Genomic DNA, 18,815 nt, shown 5'->3' with positions numbered 1-18,815 from the left:
GCCAGCATGGGTAGCAGCAGAATTACACCTCGGGCAGGTATCTTCTGGGGGTTGAATGGTGACCTTTTCCTTAACAGGGCACTGAAGGTCTCGAATGCAGACTGATTTCTGCCCTTAAGTCCATGCTTCAGCAGTGCTTTTCTTCCTAGGGCTAACCTCATCTGGTGGCTGGGTGCTGTAAAAAAGAAGCTGCAGACTCCGAGAGGTATTGTGAAATCTCTGCACGCCGAAGTGTGCCTGACTTCAGGTGCCCTTACCTCACCATCAAGAGGACTGCTACTACGGAAACTAATTCTCAAACCTTGAAAATTTTCACTGAAATATTGGGCATTTCTTTGCAGCTTAGTTTCCAGACCTCCCAGCCCCGAGAGAGACCCTTCTTTCACATCTCTCTTCTAAGTAACTGCATCAGCTGGACTCAGGAGAGCAGAATTTACCCGCCTTGTAATCAGGATAACTGTTACCGGAGGAACAGGATTTATTAGGGAAAGGGTGGATTAATGGAACAGCAGAAAAGCTTCAAGAACCTGTGTTTAATTTTGCTTTGTCCTGCTCACTCTATTAATAATACTCATATTTCTCATCAATAGAGCACGTTCTCATGTAATTTATGAGCTGCAACACACTAACTCGTTACAAGCGCTGTGTCCTAATGCTGTTTTTTCTCCTAGTGTTTCTCCATGTTACGCTGCTTAAATATTTTGGTCCTTTTTTAATATTCCTTAACCTGCATATGGCAACTGATCCCAAGTTACAGTGAAAAGTAATCCATAACATAACATAACATAACTTAAAACTAAGTTTGTAAATGTATTTTTCACAGAATGATTTATAGACAGTCAAGGGTTTGAAACTCTCCTTTTATTGCATATATTTCTTCTTACTTTACAAATAATTATATGCACTGATACAAATGTTCCTTCACAGAAGGTACATTTCTTTTTCAAAAAAAAAGGGCTAGGGTGTCATCCAAAATAAGGCATTTATTGTTCGTTAATATAAAACGTATTCATATTTCTAGGAGGTGTCATATCCAAACCACTGTTCATCCAAATTTCTTGCATGATCTGCTCCCTGCGCTCTATCCTTTCGGCCAGTTCCGCCGCCTCTGTTGAATTATAACCTGAGTAAGAAGGTCTGTAAAGTCCCGCTATCTCATCCTGGACGTCCGAATCGGAGGACTCTTCCTCCTCCTCCTCATTTTCACTGTTCTCGTACGCTCCGTCACTTTCTGGCACTAAGTGATCCTTCTTTCTGTGCAATTTCTGGAAGTCATTCGAGCATGGCGCGCGGATCACCAAAGCGCACAGCGTGAAGATTAATCCCACACAAACGCTGGACATAAACAGGAGAGCGGCTCTTTCAGCGTGATCTGAAATCAGAAAGCCAGTGCTTAAACACTTTACAAACTCTGCCAAAGCCTAGCTACAAAAAGAGTCAGCTGCCATTTCTGAAGCGCCCCGCATTACGTAGCCGTAACGGTGGGGGGTGCTTGGGGGGACGGGGGGGTGCGGGGAGGCTTTTTCTGTCATGCACCAAAACCACCCTGCACTTGCAGGCTGAACGCTGCCGTCTCTGCCTCCTCCAATTACTGTGCAAAAATCCCAACCTCTTAATAACATTATAAAATAACAACATTATCCCATCTTTTTATTAGCGGCTTACTAGCATTCTCAACCAGCTACCAGAAGCATACCCTTTTCTTTTTTCCAGCCATCCTGCCAAAACAGGCCTTACCCTCATGAAGAGGGGGCATGGGAAGAGCAACTCTGGGCTCCCCGGAGCCAGGGCAGCACCTCCAGGCCAGGCTGGGTGGGCAGCATTTTTCTCCCTTGACACAGTCTGAGATGGCTTCTCAGTATAGCAACAAGCGAGACAGACGTAGAAACAGCCCTTCTCGACGGGTTGTAAAATCCAAGCCTGGCTGCTTGGGGCGTGGCTGGGAGGTCTCAAGGGTGGCGGGGTGCGGGGGTTTGGGGCGAGCTGCTGGGGGCAGCCGGGTGCCGCCGGCTGGGAGCGTCTGTCTCGCCGTGCCGGCAGGCTGCGGCCGCCCTTCGTGCAGGCGGGGGAAGCCCTTGCAAAGGCTGTGGGATGATGCTCGACAGCTGCATGGTTCCTGCCACTTTCTAGAAGAGCAGCAATCTTAGCTCCAGCATCGCTTCTCAACGTCAGCCTTTCTTCACTTCCAAAATTCATGACTTCTCCTGTGGTGTTAGAGAGCTGGTGACCACGAATTTCTTTGCCTAAACAAAATTTGCCTTAGTGTTTCTAAGTCACAAAACCTGCCATGCCCCATACCAGAGATGGCTGGGTTTGGTGTTTGTTTTTTTTTAATGCCCCTCGATGATCCTTATATGTATGCAAACCAACATTTCCAAAAATGGATGTCTCCCGCGCTGCTCCCAGATCAGGACCAGGTTTTCAAAAATACTGCACAACTGACAGTCCCCATTGAAAATATTCATTAAAAAAAATCTTGGCTGCAGTCTCTGAAAGAGTTTGGATCCTTCAAGATGGAAAATATTCTATAAATATCAATTATGCTGCAATTGTCCCATCCACAAGACTGTGATTATATTGTAATAATACCGTTACTATAAACACGGGATTACCAGTTGTGACCTTCTGAGGTGATCCTCCCTTTTCCCGAAATGCCACAATCTAATGAACCAAACAATCTCAGCTTCATTTTCCTACCTCTAATGTATGCAAATGTAGCCAAAGAGTTGCTAACGATAATTCCATCTTTCTTTGGAAGTCTTGATTCCTTTGGATCAAGGTCGACACCTGTGACACAAGGAGGGAAAGCAAATTCAATCATATCACAGACGATGAAGCTGCTAAGCTGATACTCACCCAACTTTTGAACTAACAAGTCTGTCTAAAACACAGGCAGGCCAGTGCTGTGCCGTGGGAACCTTGCAGAACATTAGGCCAAACAATGTTTGACAAATGAAAAAAAAATTGAAATAAAGTATAAATAACAAAGTATTGAAAATATTGAATGTCTAGGAAATGGCAAAATTATTTAAAATAATCTGTTACCAGCTGAAACCCCTTGCCTACTCCCATTAAGCTTTCTGAAAGAATTTATTCCCGTTAAGCTCCACAGCTCTCAAACGGACTTCCCAGCCCAATCACTGCAGTACTCTCCCGTTACTGATGACAGCGAATACAAATTAGCCACATCATTAATTTGATTTGCCTTTAAGAAGAGCAGGTGTTGGCATAACTCTTAAAAGACTCTTCACTCTGAAACAACTGCAGTTTCACTTTTACTCTTCCCATGCTTCAAGCAAAGTTAGAAGACAGCACGCTGGCTATGGGTAGGTCTGGAGGGGTCACTCGTTTCGCAGCGGTGCTGTGACAGCAGGACCGTGCTCGCGTGGGTCCCGTCCTGCTTCCCAGCTCCGAGGGGAAGAGCAGCTACCTCAGCAGGGTTTTCACCACCTCGTCCCACCTCCCTCAGACCAAGCTCTGCAGTGGGAAAATGTCCCATTTCAATCAAGGGCAAAGGAGAGCAGCAAACCATATTTTTTGATGGTACATACCATCATTCTGTTTGACGGAAGACTTGCTATCGGTGACCAGGGGGTTGACAGCCGTGAGGATAAATTTAGGAACTGGAAAGATGAAAAGACAAATTGTGTACTGTTAGTTTTAGGAGCCAGATCCCCAGTTAATTACCAATCCCACCGCTAACGCCGGGTTTATGAATTGGGTTTCCGATGGTGGTATTGAAGGGATGGGAGCAGGTGGCCCCAACCGCTCAGAGATCAGAGCGGGCGGCTGTGTCCAGAGCCAGTGCGGGCAAGCGCCAGCCCCGCTGCTGCGCGAGCCTGGCCCCGGCGCTGCAGCCAGCCTGAGCTTCCTCGGCGGCCCAGGGACGCTCCCGCGCAGCCGGAGGAGACGGGAGCGCTGGCAGAGGTGGTGCGTGCTGCAGCCCGGGCAGGGCTCTGCTGCTCACCCCCGCCGTCCCAGCCCCAGCCGGGGCTGCTGCCGCTGCGTTGCCTTGGCTTTTACTAACCTAGTGAATGCTCTAACCCCCACAGCTGGCCAGCGCAGGGCCCCAGGAGAAGGGCTGCGCTCAGTGACATCTCCTCCTCCCTCCACCACCACCCACAGACCCGGCGCAGCAGGAGGCACGGCGCCGGGATGCTGTGGCAAAGAGCACGCTGCTCACAGCGGGTGGGGAGGAAAAGGAGGTGGGAAAGGGAATAAAGGAACCGGGAAGAAGACTGCAAGGAAGGTGGGGTGGGCAGGGAAGAGAGAAAAGGGCAAATGCAGCAGGCAGAGCGAGCCTGAGGGATGGGATGCGCAGGTAGAGAGCCAGTAATTTTCACCTAAAGATCAGCGAAACACCAAAGGGGACAGATGATGAATGCTGTCGACTCTTGCTAGAGGCTAGTAAGGGCAGCTCTGGACCTGTGACTGGATTCACACACCAGGCCCTGTGCCGCGTGGAGCTCCAGAAAGGTCAATGCAGCTGCACGCAGTGGGGGACCTGCCCCCTTGTCTTCTGCCCCCTTTTTTCCCTACCCCACAAGGGGTGTGCCAGCCGGTGGATAGGAGACAAAACTGGCCAATAACTGGGCTACAGGCAGATGCTAAACTGTGTCTAGATACTGTTTTTCAATGAAGATAATTCACTGTAATTCTCAGAGAAATGTTTAAAGTCTTGTGTGACGTCCTCTGCACAGCCTCCGAGACAAATGGTCGCTGGGGAGAAGGATGCTCAGGACGGGAAGAGATGCGCTGAGTGGGAGTGGGCTCTGTCCTTCTCATTTCATTAATTTTTTCCCTTGGTAAGTTTTCACACTCTTCTTAAAATAATTAAAAGAGCTAAAAGCAGGTGCATCATGCAGACATTGAGAGTTGACATATTCTGTGTGAGATGAATGGGCCCTTCAGATACCCAGACCCTGGCACCTGTTCCCTGTACTATGTGAAGGCAGATTGATTGATTTTCAGACTGATGTGAAGGGGGGGGAAAGGAAGAAATTTCAAGTATGAAGCTCACCTCTACCCCACATAGAAACATTTGCCAATAAATAGTGTTAAGAAAAGTTAAACAGGACAAGAGGAGACTGAGGTTTGGGGCTTAGCATAGTTTTCGTTTGAAAAACAACTAAAAATAGCACTTCTTTCTGAGCAGAACTTTTCTTTGTGTGTGGGCTCAACGTCATAGCTCTTTCCTTTCCCGATGAAGGAATTTTTTCGGGGCTCTTAGCTCCCGTTTGCAAGAGAAGGCCAACAGAGATAGGGGAGAATGAGCTCATTTCTATTTTGGCTTGTACCTCATCATAATTCTGAACTGTTTTCCAGCGGCAGAGGGTTTTTGTTGGTGCACGAGGCAGACAGCGAGCAGGTTGGTTTGTTTTCAGGCTGCGCTCTGAATTTGCGGGCCTGGCTGTTATGAACCACGTGCACGTGTTACGAACAACATCCCGGGAGGACGCACCATACCCAGCGCCTTTGTGTGACCTGAAGCTCCTGTCGCGTGGCCTGGCGCCCAGGCGGGAGCTCCTTCACCTCTGCTGATGTTCCTCCTGCTCCCCTCCCAGGGGGAACTTCCCAGGGCTTTCCTCGCTACAGGACTGAATCCTTTCCCCATGTCTTCCCACCAGGTTTGAACAGCTATTTAATATGCCATTCAAATATTAGTTGTAGGGGGATGCTTAATTCAAAATGGCATGGACAAAAAAAGCTCCTGACCGCTTGCATTGTTAATTTTCGTTACGGCTTCATTTCAGACACGAGGACTTCAACTAGGATAGGCTGCATCAGGTCGCTGAACAGAATGACTGGTACTAGCACGAGGAATTTTTATCAAGATAATCACATCTATACTACAACCTGTGCCAGCACGACCTTGTCAAATAGGGTTGGAGTCAGTCACCTACCGCAAGCTGCCAAAGGCAGCCCACAGACCGATTCTGAATGGCATCCAGGGAGTGCAGATATGAGGCAGGGCACCGGGAGCTGTGTTTCCTGAGAGAGGCTCCTGAAGTCCAGCCTCAGCAAAAGCCAGGAGATGTCACCTCGTGCAGACGTGAGATGATGCTAAGCAGGTCATCGGGGGCACTGAGACTGCGAAAAACCAGCACCTCCTGGCTCCTGCTAAGTTTTTACTAGCAGGAATTAACTGCAAAAATAAAAATGCAGCCAGACACACTAGGCCTAAATGGTTGCTGACGACTGAGGTGGGGAGTATGATTGTTTTCACATTCCTGACCATGGTGGAAATACTTTCAAGTGTGGCACAGCCCTCAGAGAGCGTGGTCTGCCCTGTTGTGCTCCTGTCACTTCACGGGGAGGCTTATTTACCTTATCTTGGGAAGCATCAGGTTAGCAGGGATCTTCTAGTGAGGGGAAAAAATGTAAAATGTCATTCTGGAATATGCCCAAACTCTTCCCACGTTCACTAGATGATCTGTAAAATAATTAGACCTGCAAATCATTGGCTAATGCTTCAGATTGCAGAGCTCAGTAGGATTTGGCAGAAGAAATAGTCTTCAAAATGTGCCAGCAACACACAAGAACACTATTTATTACCCACGTGTTTTTGCAAAACCACTTCACTAAATAACAGAATGCAAAACCTCACTGCAAACAAACATACACTGGTTTTCTAGTACATAGATGTGCAAGAAAGAACGATCTGTTATAATTATCCTTACTCTAATTAAAGAGAATTCCATTAACTCATTCATAAAGTTACTACAGCACGAAGGCAAATGCACAATAATATAACGTATTAGAGCGAAGGCAGATCTCCAGCTCTCTTCAAAAATAGAAAGCTGAACTACTGCAATGCCTCTCACCTGACAACTAACTCACAGGGAGACTAAAAAAGAAAACCTCTCATGCCAGCTAGGAAGCAGCCGGGGCTCATTTTCCTCTGATCTTCAGGTACGCGGTGATCTGGTAATCAATCCTACACCGCTGTTCCAGAAGCACATCTCAGATAACCTGTGCCCTTTGACCACCACTCGCTAGAGATGCAGCGAAAGGACTCGATGATATGTCCCCGTGGAGCTACTGCTGTGACTCCCTACGGACCAGAAAGAGCCAGAAAGGAGGAGGGCTGACAGCTTTCCAAGCGGTGCACAGTAGGCAGCGTGGTAACTTGGTGAAAAAGCTTTTACGCATCCTCTGGTTGAAGCAGAGGCGTGTGAGAGACAATCACCCCTGACCCTCACACTTCCACCCCACAGGTAGCCAGCACCAGAAAGCAGAGCCTGAGGACACCTGTTCGAGGCTGAAGAAATGCGCAGCCGTTCCTAAAAATGTGCAATACCAAAATAAGGCACTACACAGAAGTCCTGCAACCACTTTTCTCTCACCTTTAGTGATACTACACTTTGCTGTCCCACGGCCTTTGCTTTTGAGAAGAAGAACTGTAGGGAATTCTGCTTTCCCCTGATGTAAATGTATTAGTCTATGGTAAAAAGAATATGGAAAACTGTTCCCGCTTGTCTGAGGAATGAGCTGAAGTAGGCTTCAGTCCTGCAAGGGATGTATAACCGCAGACCTTTACTTTTAGTGAGACTTTGCCCATGAGAAAGGAAATCCCTCTGCAAGGCTGAAGGCTGTAGGTGTGCTCATGTGAATCGAATTTCAGGACTGGGCTTGTACACAGTGCTTCAATTATGCTGGACTGCTTTACCTGCACTGATGGCAAGCCATGCCAGGTTATTCTTCCTAGCTCTGTTGCAGGTGAATTCTTTAGAACAATCTCTTATTTTGATAGTTATTTCTCAAAATACTGAAACACATACTTTATATTTTACTGTCAATTGCATTTTTATTAGGAAAAAACCTCTTAACGCCTGCGTTTACATTAGGTGCAGCTCTGCCCATGGGATTGTTCACAAATTTGGGTGTTCTTGTACGGCTATGTCACAAACTTCCTATGTTAAAACGAAGGGGAGATTTAGGAAACCTGTGTGTGCATGTGTGTGTGTGTGTCAGTCTCCATACGTGTGCACCGTTTGGCACTGGTTTGCTTTGCAAGCAGAATGATGGCTTTAAAATGATCATGCATTTGCTCTTACCACATGCATAGCTGACGTTAAGATATTTTGTCACTCCAGGTAGGCACGGACTTCCAAAATCCCGGCTAGTGACAATGATTTTGCATCTCTGTTTCCCATAACACCTTTTTGATAAAACTTCTAGCGCCGTGTAAGACAAACAGTCTGAAAGAAAAATACATACCATAAATATACAACACTGGTGTTATCAGAAATGATAGCTGCTACATGCATGACTAGAGATACAAATCTGCTATTGATTTCAGGCATATGTTTGCCTAAGCAGGATTTCAGAATTACATATTAAGATTTGTCAATGCAAGGAAGTCAGCTGCAACGAGAATGTGAACTTGTAGCAAGCTAACTACCTCACGCTGACTTCCAGGTGCATGCTCTGGTTGTGGTAAGATTCACGTCAACCTCCAAATGAGGTGCCCAGTATAAGACCTCTGTGTTCCCTTCATGATCACTTGGAAAAAATAAGCACATTCAAATAGCTCTCCACCTATTCGATCTCAAGATGAGTGTGCAAATAAAGGGAGCTGCAATGCTGTTTGCAGGTCTTTCTCTTGGTCCCTGGGTTATTGAGATGATTTGACGGAATGCCTAATTTCAGTTCAAGTCAGGTGAGATCAATTTTTGTGTGTCACAACAGCTAGGGCTGCAGTGAAGTTCGGTGTATTAAAGGTAGCTTTTGATTTATCATGCCTGTCGTTGGTAGGAGCCATTCTGCCGTGGCGAAGAGGTCAAAACAGGCTCAATATTTAACCAGGGCAACATTTGGCTTCTCCCCCCCATACCAAATTCCAGGCTGTTCTAGCAAGGCTGCCACCACAAGCCAAGTTTGCACGCCTAAAGCAATCTTAACGGCATCTAGGCTGCACTGCCTTCATGCCCTCATCACGTGAGGTAACCCCCATCGTTTTCAAAGCAGCCTAAACTACCCCAACTTTGTGCAGATGAAGAGAGTCCAGATTGCTGAACCTCTCCCTGGGGACCGAGCAAGAAGCATGTGCCGTGTGTGACAACCTGCCTTGCTAACATCTACACTTGAAGTTGGGATTTCTTTATTCAAGACTTACACCTTCTACCACAATTTATAATATAATAGAACTTGATCAGCACGATTTTACACTGAAGCTGAAATTATTTGAGTGGGAAAGTGTGTGTGTCAGACAAACCTTAAAAAATCTGCTTTAAAAAAAGAATGTCTCTAGATGTGATTAAATTCCCGGTATCCACATGTGCTAAACTCCAAGCCACAAAGCAAAAACACCCCTTAGTTTTGGTTTCTAAACAGAAAGTATGCAGAAATGACAAGTCTGGAGTATACGTTAATACTCTTCTGAAGCTGTCTGCTTCCAGTCAGCGTTACCTCACACATTTTGTGACTTTCTGTGGACGACAGGTATTTCTCACGCTAGTCTTCCAAGGTAGGGACACTCTAGAGGTCGGAAAACATATTTCTCTGGGCATTAAACCAGTTCTTCTTCCTATAACAAAACTCAGACAAGGACGGCACCTTGTCACCTTCCCACTGCTGAAGCTCATTTGTGCCTCTTCAGAGGAAGGCGAAATAGCGCTCGCAAAGACACTCCGAAGGTTCCCCAAATCAGTCTTGTTTGGAAAGAAAGGGGAGGTTTAAGACTGGAGCTCTCGACAAAGAAGATTCACCTTTAATATGTGAAAATGGGGCAGATTTGTGATTTTTAGAGTTATCCCCTGACACCAACACTAAGTCAGTCACGTATCGGAGCAGAGCCAGTGGGAGATTTGGGCTGATTTGTTTGTTTGACAAAGGGCTCGTGGGTTACCTTTGGGCATGGATTTTTAGGAGAGCAACTCTTTCTTGGCTTTTCAGCGATCTAAAAACCTAACAGCCATGTGTCCCGGGAGGCTGCTGGGCAGGCAGGGAAGGCTGAATTAAAACATTGGATAGTTCTGATTAAGTAACTCATCTGTTTTAGTCTCCGTCCCCGGCAATTTTAGATGAGTAAGGGTATATTTGGGTGGACATTTTAGGCAGCCAAGTAGCTTATTTTGGCAAGTATGAAAACACCTGAAGAATATCAGGAGGAATTATCAGATGATTCATAAATGAATGGATTTGGAGCACAACAGCAATCTGGCAAACTGAATTCTGTTTTCGACAAAATTTCCTGCCCTGGGAGCTCCTCAGAGTGTCTTAAACAGGAGGCTGTTGTGCTGATGGTTTTCTACAAATTCAGTGATACAGTGAGTACATGTTTCATTTTGCCTTTGGTAGATGTTTGCTCATGTTTCTGTAGGAGTTAATAGCTCCTTATCATCTATATTCATGTTGGATTTGGCTCTTCTACCTGAGGAGCCAGTTGTCGTATGCCTGCAGGCTCTTGGCAGGCCAGTTTTTGGAGAACTTCCCAAGGCTTGTCTGGTATCACAGGTGAGTAAATGCAAACCAAGGCTGGCTTGCTTTTGCAGGACAGCACAAAAGTTAACTGGAAAGATGTATAACAAAAAACCCCTATTGATCAGCTTCCTGTGGTCTAACAGGATTTTGGCTTTTAGTGATTCAGTCAAAAATGTTCAATTTTTTTCTCTCTGGTTCATGTGCGTCCTTGCTATCTCCCCACTAGCTCTCCCGGCAGCTATGATACCAGCTGAGCAATGAGTTCAGCTCAGAGGAATTCTGTGTACTCGGTACCGAAGGCCACTTTTTCAAAGGCTGCATCTTCGTCTGTGCAATCTCCCACAAACAGACGTTACAGAGGTGCATCTGCACCAAAGTCAGAAGGATCAGTGTGTGCCAAAGGGACGTTCAAGCTAATTTCAACCAAACTTGCTTGGGGTCTAATAGCAATCCAGCTGCAGCAACGCAGAAATTGCATTAGGAATAACTTACCCTCCTTCTGGTCAAACGCCTTACTGCAGTGTCTGAATGAGGAGAGGATTCAGTCAGTGCTGCATTTTGAGTAAATGAGTGAACAGTCCCACTGAACAGTCCCAAAGAAATCACAGATCAGGAGATGAACATAAATAGGCAATGCGTCTCCTTTCTGAATATCTAAGTAATGTTTGAGCTACACATATGTTTATGGGGCTTGCTAAATTGGTACCATATGTTTAAAATAAACTGCCTCTTGAAAGGCACGTTCCCGGCATGCTAGAAGGCTGGTGGCATCCACCAGCCGTGGTGGAAAAGGCAGCAATGTGTGGCTGGGAAAACACTCCATTCTTCACGCCTTTCTCCCAGAGTTGCCTGCTACACACCAAGACTGCTGGTGGATCTTTTGAAACAGACACTTACATGGATGGCATGGAGATACGGGTGTCAAGGAGAGGTTCTTAATTCAGTAATAAACTATCAAATCTGACTGCAGCTATTTAACAGTTAGAGTAGAAAGCCTTGTTTCTGGAGGAAAGGCTCTTTCAGCTCCCTAATTAGCTTTGTTTAAGGAAGTTTTGGCATGCAAATGACATGCCATAAATCATGCAGGCTTTAATGAGAAGCAATTTGTCTTCTGGTTTCTTAAAGCTTCTCTCAACTGAGACAGTAGGAGCTTTTTCTCCCTTTCTTTCCACCCTGCCACCAAGACCTGCAGGTGACGGAGCAGCCAGAGCTGGCCTGAGCGTCTTGTGCCAAGCGCTGGCAACAGCGTCCTGTCACACCCTCTCCAAATGTTACTAATTGCTGTCTTCTCCCGCATCACTGTGCACAGGGCGAGCCTCAAGACACGGTGGGTAGGGAATGCGTCTCAAATGTAGATCTGCATGACATAAAAAGTAACGTGCTGGTGAAGGACCAGGGCACCCAAAAAAGAAACCCCTCCACAATGTGTCACTCCAATACTGGAGCCCAGCTTCTTCTTGCTTTCATCCCAAACTGCTGGCTTATGCTGCTTTATGCTTTCTGGGCTGTGCCTATCCGCAAAAGAATAAGGAGCTTGCTTTTAAAATCAATTGAAAGCAAAGATTTCACACTACCAAATCGGGATGGCTTGTGCTTTGTGGAGCCCAAATATCAGCTCTGGGGATAAGAATCAACAAGGGGAAACTATGGAATTCGGAGTAAGCTAAGGCTGCAGACTCCTAAAGAAAGTTACCATAACAATATGGTAATTTATGCAAGAGCATGGCACACAGGGTCCTGCCTATGCATCAGAAAAAGGCCATTTGAACCGCCGATTCTAGCAAAAACACACAATATGATCAGCAGCACTTATGAAAAGTGTTGCTGATACCTTTATATTCCAGGTCGAAGTATTGTCAGTAAATAAGGCAGTATGATACGCTAAAAATACTACTTACTGCCAGCACAGGCCATTCCTTAGAAGAGAATACAGCACCAAGGCTTTCTGAAAAGCTGCACCCTCTCTCCCCCTCTCACTGCGGTGCCTGCTGTGAGGCCCTTGTAGCCTGCATGAGATTAGCCCATTGCTTGGTTTCATTTACAAGCTGCTCTGAGTTCAGAATTCAAAATCTGTAGTATTTTGCAAAAAAACCCAAACTGGTCTTTCCCTCCTTGCATGTGCATATGCACAGAGAGGAGGATCCATCTGCCAGCACAAACACCAAGGGCAAGAGACAAGCGGAGCTCCCGAACCGCTGCAGGAGGGCAGCAGCAGGAACCAGACTCCCTCTGCTCAAACGCTCCTTGCTTTGTTTTGCACCATTTGGGTCTGCACGTACACAGGCAGGAGTTCCTTGGCTTATTTTAGACTCGAGTGCCAAGTCTACTTTTCCAAACGGTTCAAAAATCTACGCCAGAAAAAACTGTACACGAGAAAACCCCCGAATTGCTAGTAAAGAAAACATCAATGGATGAAGTGATGTGTGTCTGAGCGTGCTTCAAGCCAATGCTTGCTCAGCCAAATGTGACTTTCCCTGTTCATCTCAGCAGAACGTTAACTGGACTCTAAAAATCATGGCAGCTCTTTTCTTCCCTTCAAACAATCGCTTCTCATCCTGCCCCTGCTTGGAACATCTTTTCTTTTTGGGGAGCTTTATCTTGATAAGATTTGTTGGGGCCAAGGGGTGCAATGGCTCCTCCTGGCACCTTTTGGGGCCCAAAATACCTACTAAGCATCCCAGTTTCCTCAGGCTGACACGGACAAGGAATCAGCCTTTTCATATCTGATGTCTGCACACAGAGAGAGTTGACTTAAGGATTTTTGTGCTGGAAGCAAAATTGAATGATTTTATCCTTACTTTTGCACCCATAAAATTCAGTTGACTGTTGTCTCCCATACCCAAAGTGGCAAGGCACTAGCAGCAGAAGCTGCAAAGGAAGGGAGCTGTCAACCTACCCCACGACCCTCAGCCCTGGTCCTGCTACAAACAGTGCCTCTGCATCTACCCTGCTCACGCCATCCCTCTGCCTTCACAGCTGGAGCACATTTGCTCTTTCACGGCATCCCTGTAAGAGGTCCTATGCTGCGTTACTAAAATAACTGCTCTGCAGCCTCAGGTTTCTTCCATTCAGGAGCCTGCCACTTGCATGGCTGCCCACAGGGCTTGTGTTTGAAATCAGCCCCATAGTTAGCTACTAAATATATGCTAAGCAGATGATGCTCAGGGATGGAAGGGCATACTCAGGCCTTGAACCAGTGATACTTGCAGTCTGGAAAGGACTTACCACCTTCTCTGTAGCAGCTCTGAGCTACAAGCTCTTCCTTCTTCCCCCAGCAGAGGACTGGGCTCAGTGTTTCTGTTAACTGACTAAGTGCTCCTTGAAGTGTCTGTAGTTCAATATCCAGCATTTCCTAAATTTTGCCCAACTTACATGGTTTGTGTTTTATGGCACCTAGAAGTCTATAGCTAGCATGAACCTAGTAACTTCAGTGTGTAAGCATTTCCAGATCTGCCTATAGCCCTTTGCACCTTTATTTCATTTACATCTGCTCTGAAGAGACTTATACAAAGGACTGGCTCACGCCAGGAGGAGTATACATCTCTTGGTAAGAGAAAGAAACCAAAAGCTTTTCAATCACTGTTAGTGAGTAAGAGATGTAGGCCCTTTGAATTGTCCACAATACTGATACCAAAAAAAAAAAAAAGGAAAAAAAAAAGGAATCACAGTATCACAAAATACTGTTACATAACAAAATCATGACGCCTTGTTGGGCTGGAAGGAACCTACAGGATTTTGGAAATCTCTCTTTCTTGCCTTGCTAACACCCCTTCTTCTTAGCTGAATACCATTTCACTGGGAAGAGAGGATTAGGACAAAACCCAGCCCCAGGGTATGTCATGCCATGGTGCAGGCTCTGATGAGAGTGCCTGAATTCTCTACCTCCCCTCTCAACCTCCCAGAAGTGGGAACAGGTAAAAGAGAGGCCCGTGCTGGAAAGGACCCTACCTTCCAGCAATTTAGGGCTCTGCTGGTCATTAGTGCTCGAGGGAATGCACATCTGACCAGACAATGCACATCCAGGTGGATTTCTGGGAAGGACATTTTAGTGTTCTAGCTTGCGAGTTGCAGCTAGAGGCGACCCACTACCAAGCCTTCTTTCAAGTACTTTCATGTATTAACAGGAGTAATTTATGATTTGAGAAGTGTTTGTTGACCTGAATCTTCCTTGTACTCTCTACAGCAACCTGTTCTGGCACAACTCTCTAACTTCTTTTGGCCAATAAATTTTCTCTTTCCTCATGCACATGTTAGTACAAATACGAAAGAGAGAGTATGTCAGAAAGGGCAACAACTCACACAGGAACAAACTGCTATGGTTTCCTGCTTTGGAGCTGGGCACAATAGATTCCTCAAAGCAGAACCGTCTGCTGCAAAATTGCATCCAAAAAAGTTTTAGTTTTCTTGTGCAGTTTTTGATAATCTTAGTAAAAGAAGGAAGTTACTTTCTGTAAATTCTTTACAGTCTTAACAGTGCCAGTCATTTGAACAGCTGCAGAAGCAGGACACTGCTTGGAGTTTTTTATTTTCCTGCAATGATCTTAGAATGAAAGTAATTCCCTGTGCTTCAATGAACCCTGCTACTTACGGTAGGAGCTTACTTTGCAGAAGAAACTTTTCCTGAAGGCAAAATATCCTAAAATGCCTGGAGACAAGATTTTACACACTGTTCTTTGAAGTGGGCAATGGTGACCACTCACAGGAATGAATGGCCCTGATGACAAGTCGGAGAGCAAGATCGGAGACATGTAAAAATACTGTATTTCAGTTTGATGGTGAAAGTGGTAAGAAACAGGAAAAATAGTGATCTTACATGGAAATTTCACATTCTTTGACAAATCCTCCCTCTCCCCCAAACTGTATTGAGCAAGATGAGTTATTCTAAGCGCAGCTTTTTGTTTCTGGTTTTTAACAAAAGCAAGAGACATTTTGAAATGAAAGGTGCAAGTTACACATACAATTACATATCAGTCTTGGGACTGAAGTAGTGCTGTCTTATCAGCTACAGTACACATTAGAGAGTTTCTTGTACTCAGCAGTTCAAATCTTTACCCAGATTCAAATCTTCTCTTTATCTGAATCAGAACAGGGACTTGAATGTATGTTTCCCATAACCCATCCTGTGTGGGCTTTTCAGTTGGCTTTGTCTTATGCTAAAGCTGTTCCATTGCCTAGGGCAAGCAAGACTTAACCAGACCAGAGGACAACTCTACTGTAAAGGCTTTATCTAGCAGGGATGACACCGTGATGCCATCGCTCTTCTTCCTCCCCTGTATTGAAAATGGCACCTAATTTACATTATTGCACTGGCTCGGAAAACTAGTTCCAAGAGGAGGCAGTCATGCTAAATGTTGAGCTGAGGTTCAGGATCCTACAAGTGCTCCGAGGCCACACAGATATCACCAACACCAGAGATGGATTTATATACTCTCTTTCCTATATGGAGAAGATTTTCCATATATTCCTATATTTTCTTTATGCTAAAGAAATTTTACGTTTTCCTGTGTTCCCTTTGAAGCAAAGCTCCGAAAATCTGTCAGCTGATTTGATAGACTGTTCACAGAAAAGCAATAGTTCAGAATACACTTGTCTCAGTCCAAAGTCATTAATTGCTTGTCAGCTGTATTACATGTAACACGAGGTCACCAAAATCTAGAGAAGTATCTAATTAATTCAATACCCAGTACTCCTAGCAGGACCATATCACGTATGGATAGATGCAAAACTCTTGAGCTCAACAGAGACTTCCTATGCCTGTCATTAGGACCTACAGATGACTTCTCTTCTGCATAGTACTAAAAAAAGGTCTCACAGTTACCCTGTGATGCAGCGAAAGAAATGGAAAGGCTCAAGCACTGCCTTTAGGCTGAGATGCACAAACGTGGGTAGAAACAACAATGGATGTGAGCTGGAGCAGATTTAGCTTTTGATGCAAACATACACAAGCATGTGGGCTCTGATTCAGGAATGAAGAGCAGCTGAAGTGAGTTTTCTAAATTGTCTCAAATCGTTAAAATCATGTTGACATTCAAATTACCATTGCTCTCCCTGAGAGAAAGGTACACAGTCATTTGAAAAATTTAATCATGCACCCACTCACATATGTATGTGCTGGAAAGATCTGGAGTCAATTGCATTTGGCTCCTAAGTGCTAAGTCTTTTGTGATAATTGAATGTATACTCCCAAGCCACATAGGTGCTTTTGAAAATTATACTCACTGCAGAGGGTTATTGAAACCATGCAGGAAGAGGCCAAGCACTCTCATTAAGTAATGGGAAATCTATACAAGGATCTACCTTCTATAGCTCTACCTTGTGTTTGTCTCAGGTTTTATGCTCTCTCCTATTACCACAGTTTTAGGTTGCTTTATACAACACAAAACCAGCAACAGCCAGGGTGTTGCTCAAGAGGTGCCCGTACGCAGGGGGCCACAGCAGAGAGTTTGTTGCTGCTGCAAATTCTTTCTCCATTTATACTGGGAAACTTTATCCAGTAAGAAGGGTTTGCAGTATTCTGATCTGTGAACTCTAAGTGCTGACATTAGAGGCAAGTGAGTGATTTCCAGAGGTGAATGAAGTGCAAGAAATAAGTATGATGGCAGGCTTTCTCAATCAACTGAGCTATCTCTGCTCTGCTTTGCATCATACACGAACGCCACCACCATGAAGGATGCATGGGTCTGTCAGAAATCTGCTAAAATGTTTCCTCCACAGAACAGAGCTAAAATATGTGTGAAGGAGCACAAAGATAGCCAGTGTGAAACATAGACCTGGCAATTTTAAATAGATTCTTGTCTCAGAACACATTACAATTTTCAGCCAATACATTTTTAATAATGTCTATACAACTACATTGGCTTACAGACAAATGGCTTTTAAGACTAATTATTGATCTCTTCTTGATGTTCAGAGATGCTTCTTATAAATTTCACTCGTAGCATGTTTCTTAGGAGTAAAGTTCAGCCTTTGCACAGGGCTGGCATCAATCATTAGTCCTTCCCTGTGTGGTATTAAGGGATGTGAACAGCACACATATGTTGTGCTCGCCTTCTCCACAGCATGAAAATTTACCTTCATACCTTTCAGTGGCAACCACTGACCATATTATCCATACAAGCATCAAGCACCCTCACAACCACATGCTACTATAAATTTAGATATTTAGCAATAAAAAGTGAGTCCTAAGTCCTTAATCATACATAAGAGCTGAGATTATACAGTGAAGTCAATGACTGGTTATTGATGTAGACCATACAACTACTTATGATGTTTTGGGTTCTTTTACCTATTCAAAAGGGAACGGCCTGTGCCTGAAAGTGTTCACAGTCTGACCAAAGTAATATTAATATTATAGCAACATTAACGTATTGTTTATATATTCATTACTAATATAGTGACATTAGTATTATATATTAATATATATATCAGGATGCACCTGCACTAGTAAATCAGCAGTGAGAGGGCATCCTTCTGGCACTGCAACGCAGCGCTCCATTCTGATAAGTATGGTCCCTGCGCCCATCCGGGCCGGGCCAACCGCATCCTCTCAACAACTCCCCATCGCAGCTGAGGAGCTGGCACAGGCCAGGGGACAGCCCCAAGAAGCAGTCTGCACGCAGTCATCCTGCTTTGGAGGGTAAGAGTTTAGTACTACACACATAGGACATTCCTGCCTGCTGGACTTGGTGCCAGAGAGAAGTTCCAGGCACATTTGATTTTCTAGTATACTACCACAGCCTTGGAGTCTGGTCATACAACAGCATCTAAAGCAATGGACCCTGACCTGTGGACCCTCTCCTTAGGGTCTGCATTTAAGGCAAGGAAGAGCTGACAGAAACAGAGATCAAAGAAGAAGGTAACAGTAAGACAAGGTATCATGACACTCGGGTTGCCTAATCATTGTCAGAAGCTGGAGGAAGAAGAGAGGCAAACAGCTGATATTTGGTATATATCACCTAAGTTCAAGACAGCCAACAGAACTCAAGTTTTTGATGTCAATCATACTAAGGACTGATTAACTATACGAAAGTTTATTACTTTGCTGCATTTCTTACTCTATGTTTCTCCCTCATACTGGGCGATTTGTTTGAGTTTCAGAAATAATCTCTCCCATGTTTCAACCACTGGCGCTTCCAAAATGCCGTTGCTCTTGCACCTGAAGTTTTCTCCCCGTCTCTCTGCACCCGTTTGGAGAGGGTCTATCAACAACATAAAAACATACCAAAGGGAGGGACGCGCTCCGCTTCTGTCGAGCAGACGTTCTCCTCGTGTGCCCGTCTGCCATAGGTGGCGGAGTAGATGATAAGGAACTTGGACTCCTGGCAGTGGAGTTTCAGTTCCTGGTTTTCACATGCTGATTTGGTTTTGTATTCAGCTAAAATAGAAGCAAA

General features: G+C 45.1%; 1 protein-coding gene across 1 annotated transcript in view; it reads right to left on the bottom strand.

The window, feature by feature from the left end:
• Window positions 1–841: 841 nt before the first annotated feature.
• The window catches only part of EVA1C (eva-1 homolog C), a 40,194-nt gene continuing 22,220 nt past the window's right edge, over window positions 842–18,815 (bottom strand). The window contains exons 4-8 of the mRNA XM_075171218.1: window positions 18,647–18,799; window positions 8,058–8,201; window positions 3,552–3,623; window positions 2,698–2,787; window positions 842–1,372 (exon numbers count right to left, since the gene is read on the bottom strand). Of these exons, the coding sequence (XP_075027319.1) occupies window positions 984–1,372; window positions 2,698–2,787; window positions 3,552–3,623; window positions 8,058–8,201; window positions 18,647–18,799 (848 nt within the window). The 3' untranslated portion in view covers window positions 842–983. The remainder of the gene's footprint in view (window positions 1,373–2,697; window positions 2,788–3,551; window positions 3,624–8,057; window positions 8,202–18,646; window positions 18,800–18,815) is intronic.

Source organism: Calonectris borealis, chromosome 1, assembly GCF_964195595.1.
Source record: "Calonectris borealis chromosome 1, bCalBor7.hap1.2, whole genome shotgun sequence".
In the NCBI taxonomy this organism is placed as follows: domain Eukaryota; kingdom Metazoa; phylum Chordata; class Aves; order Procellariiformes; family Procellariidae; genus Calonectris; species Calonectris borealis.
Note: the sequence above shows the minus strand (reverse complement) of the source record. Positions and strands in the feature narration are given on the sequence as shown.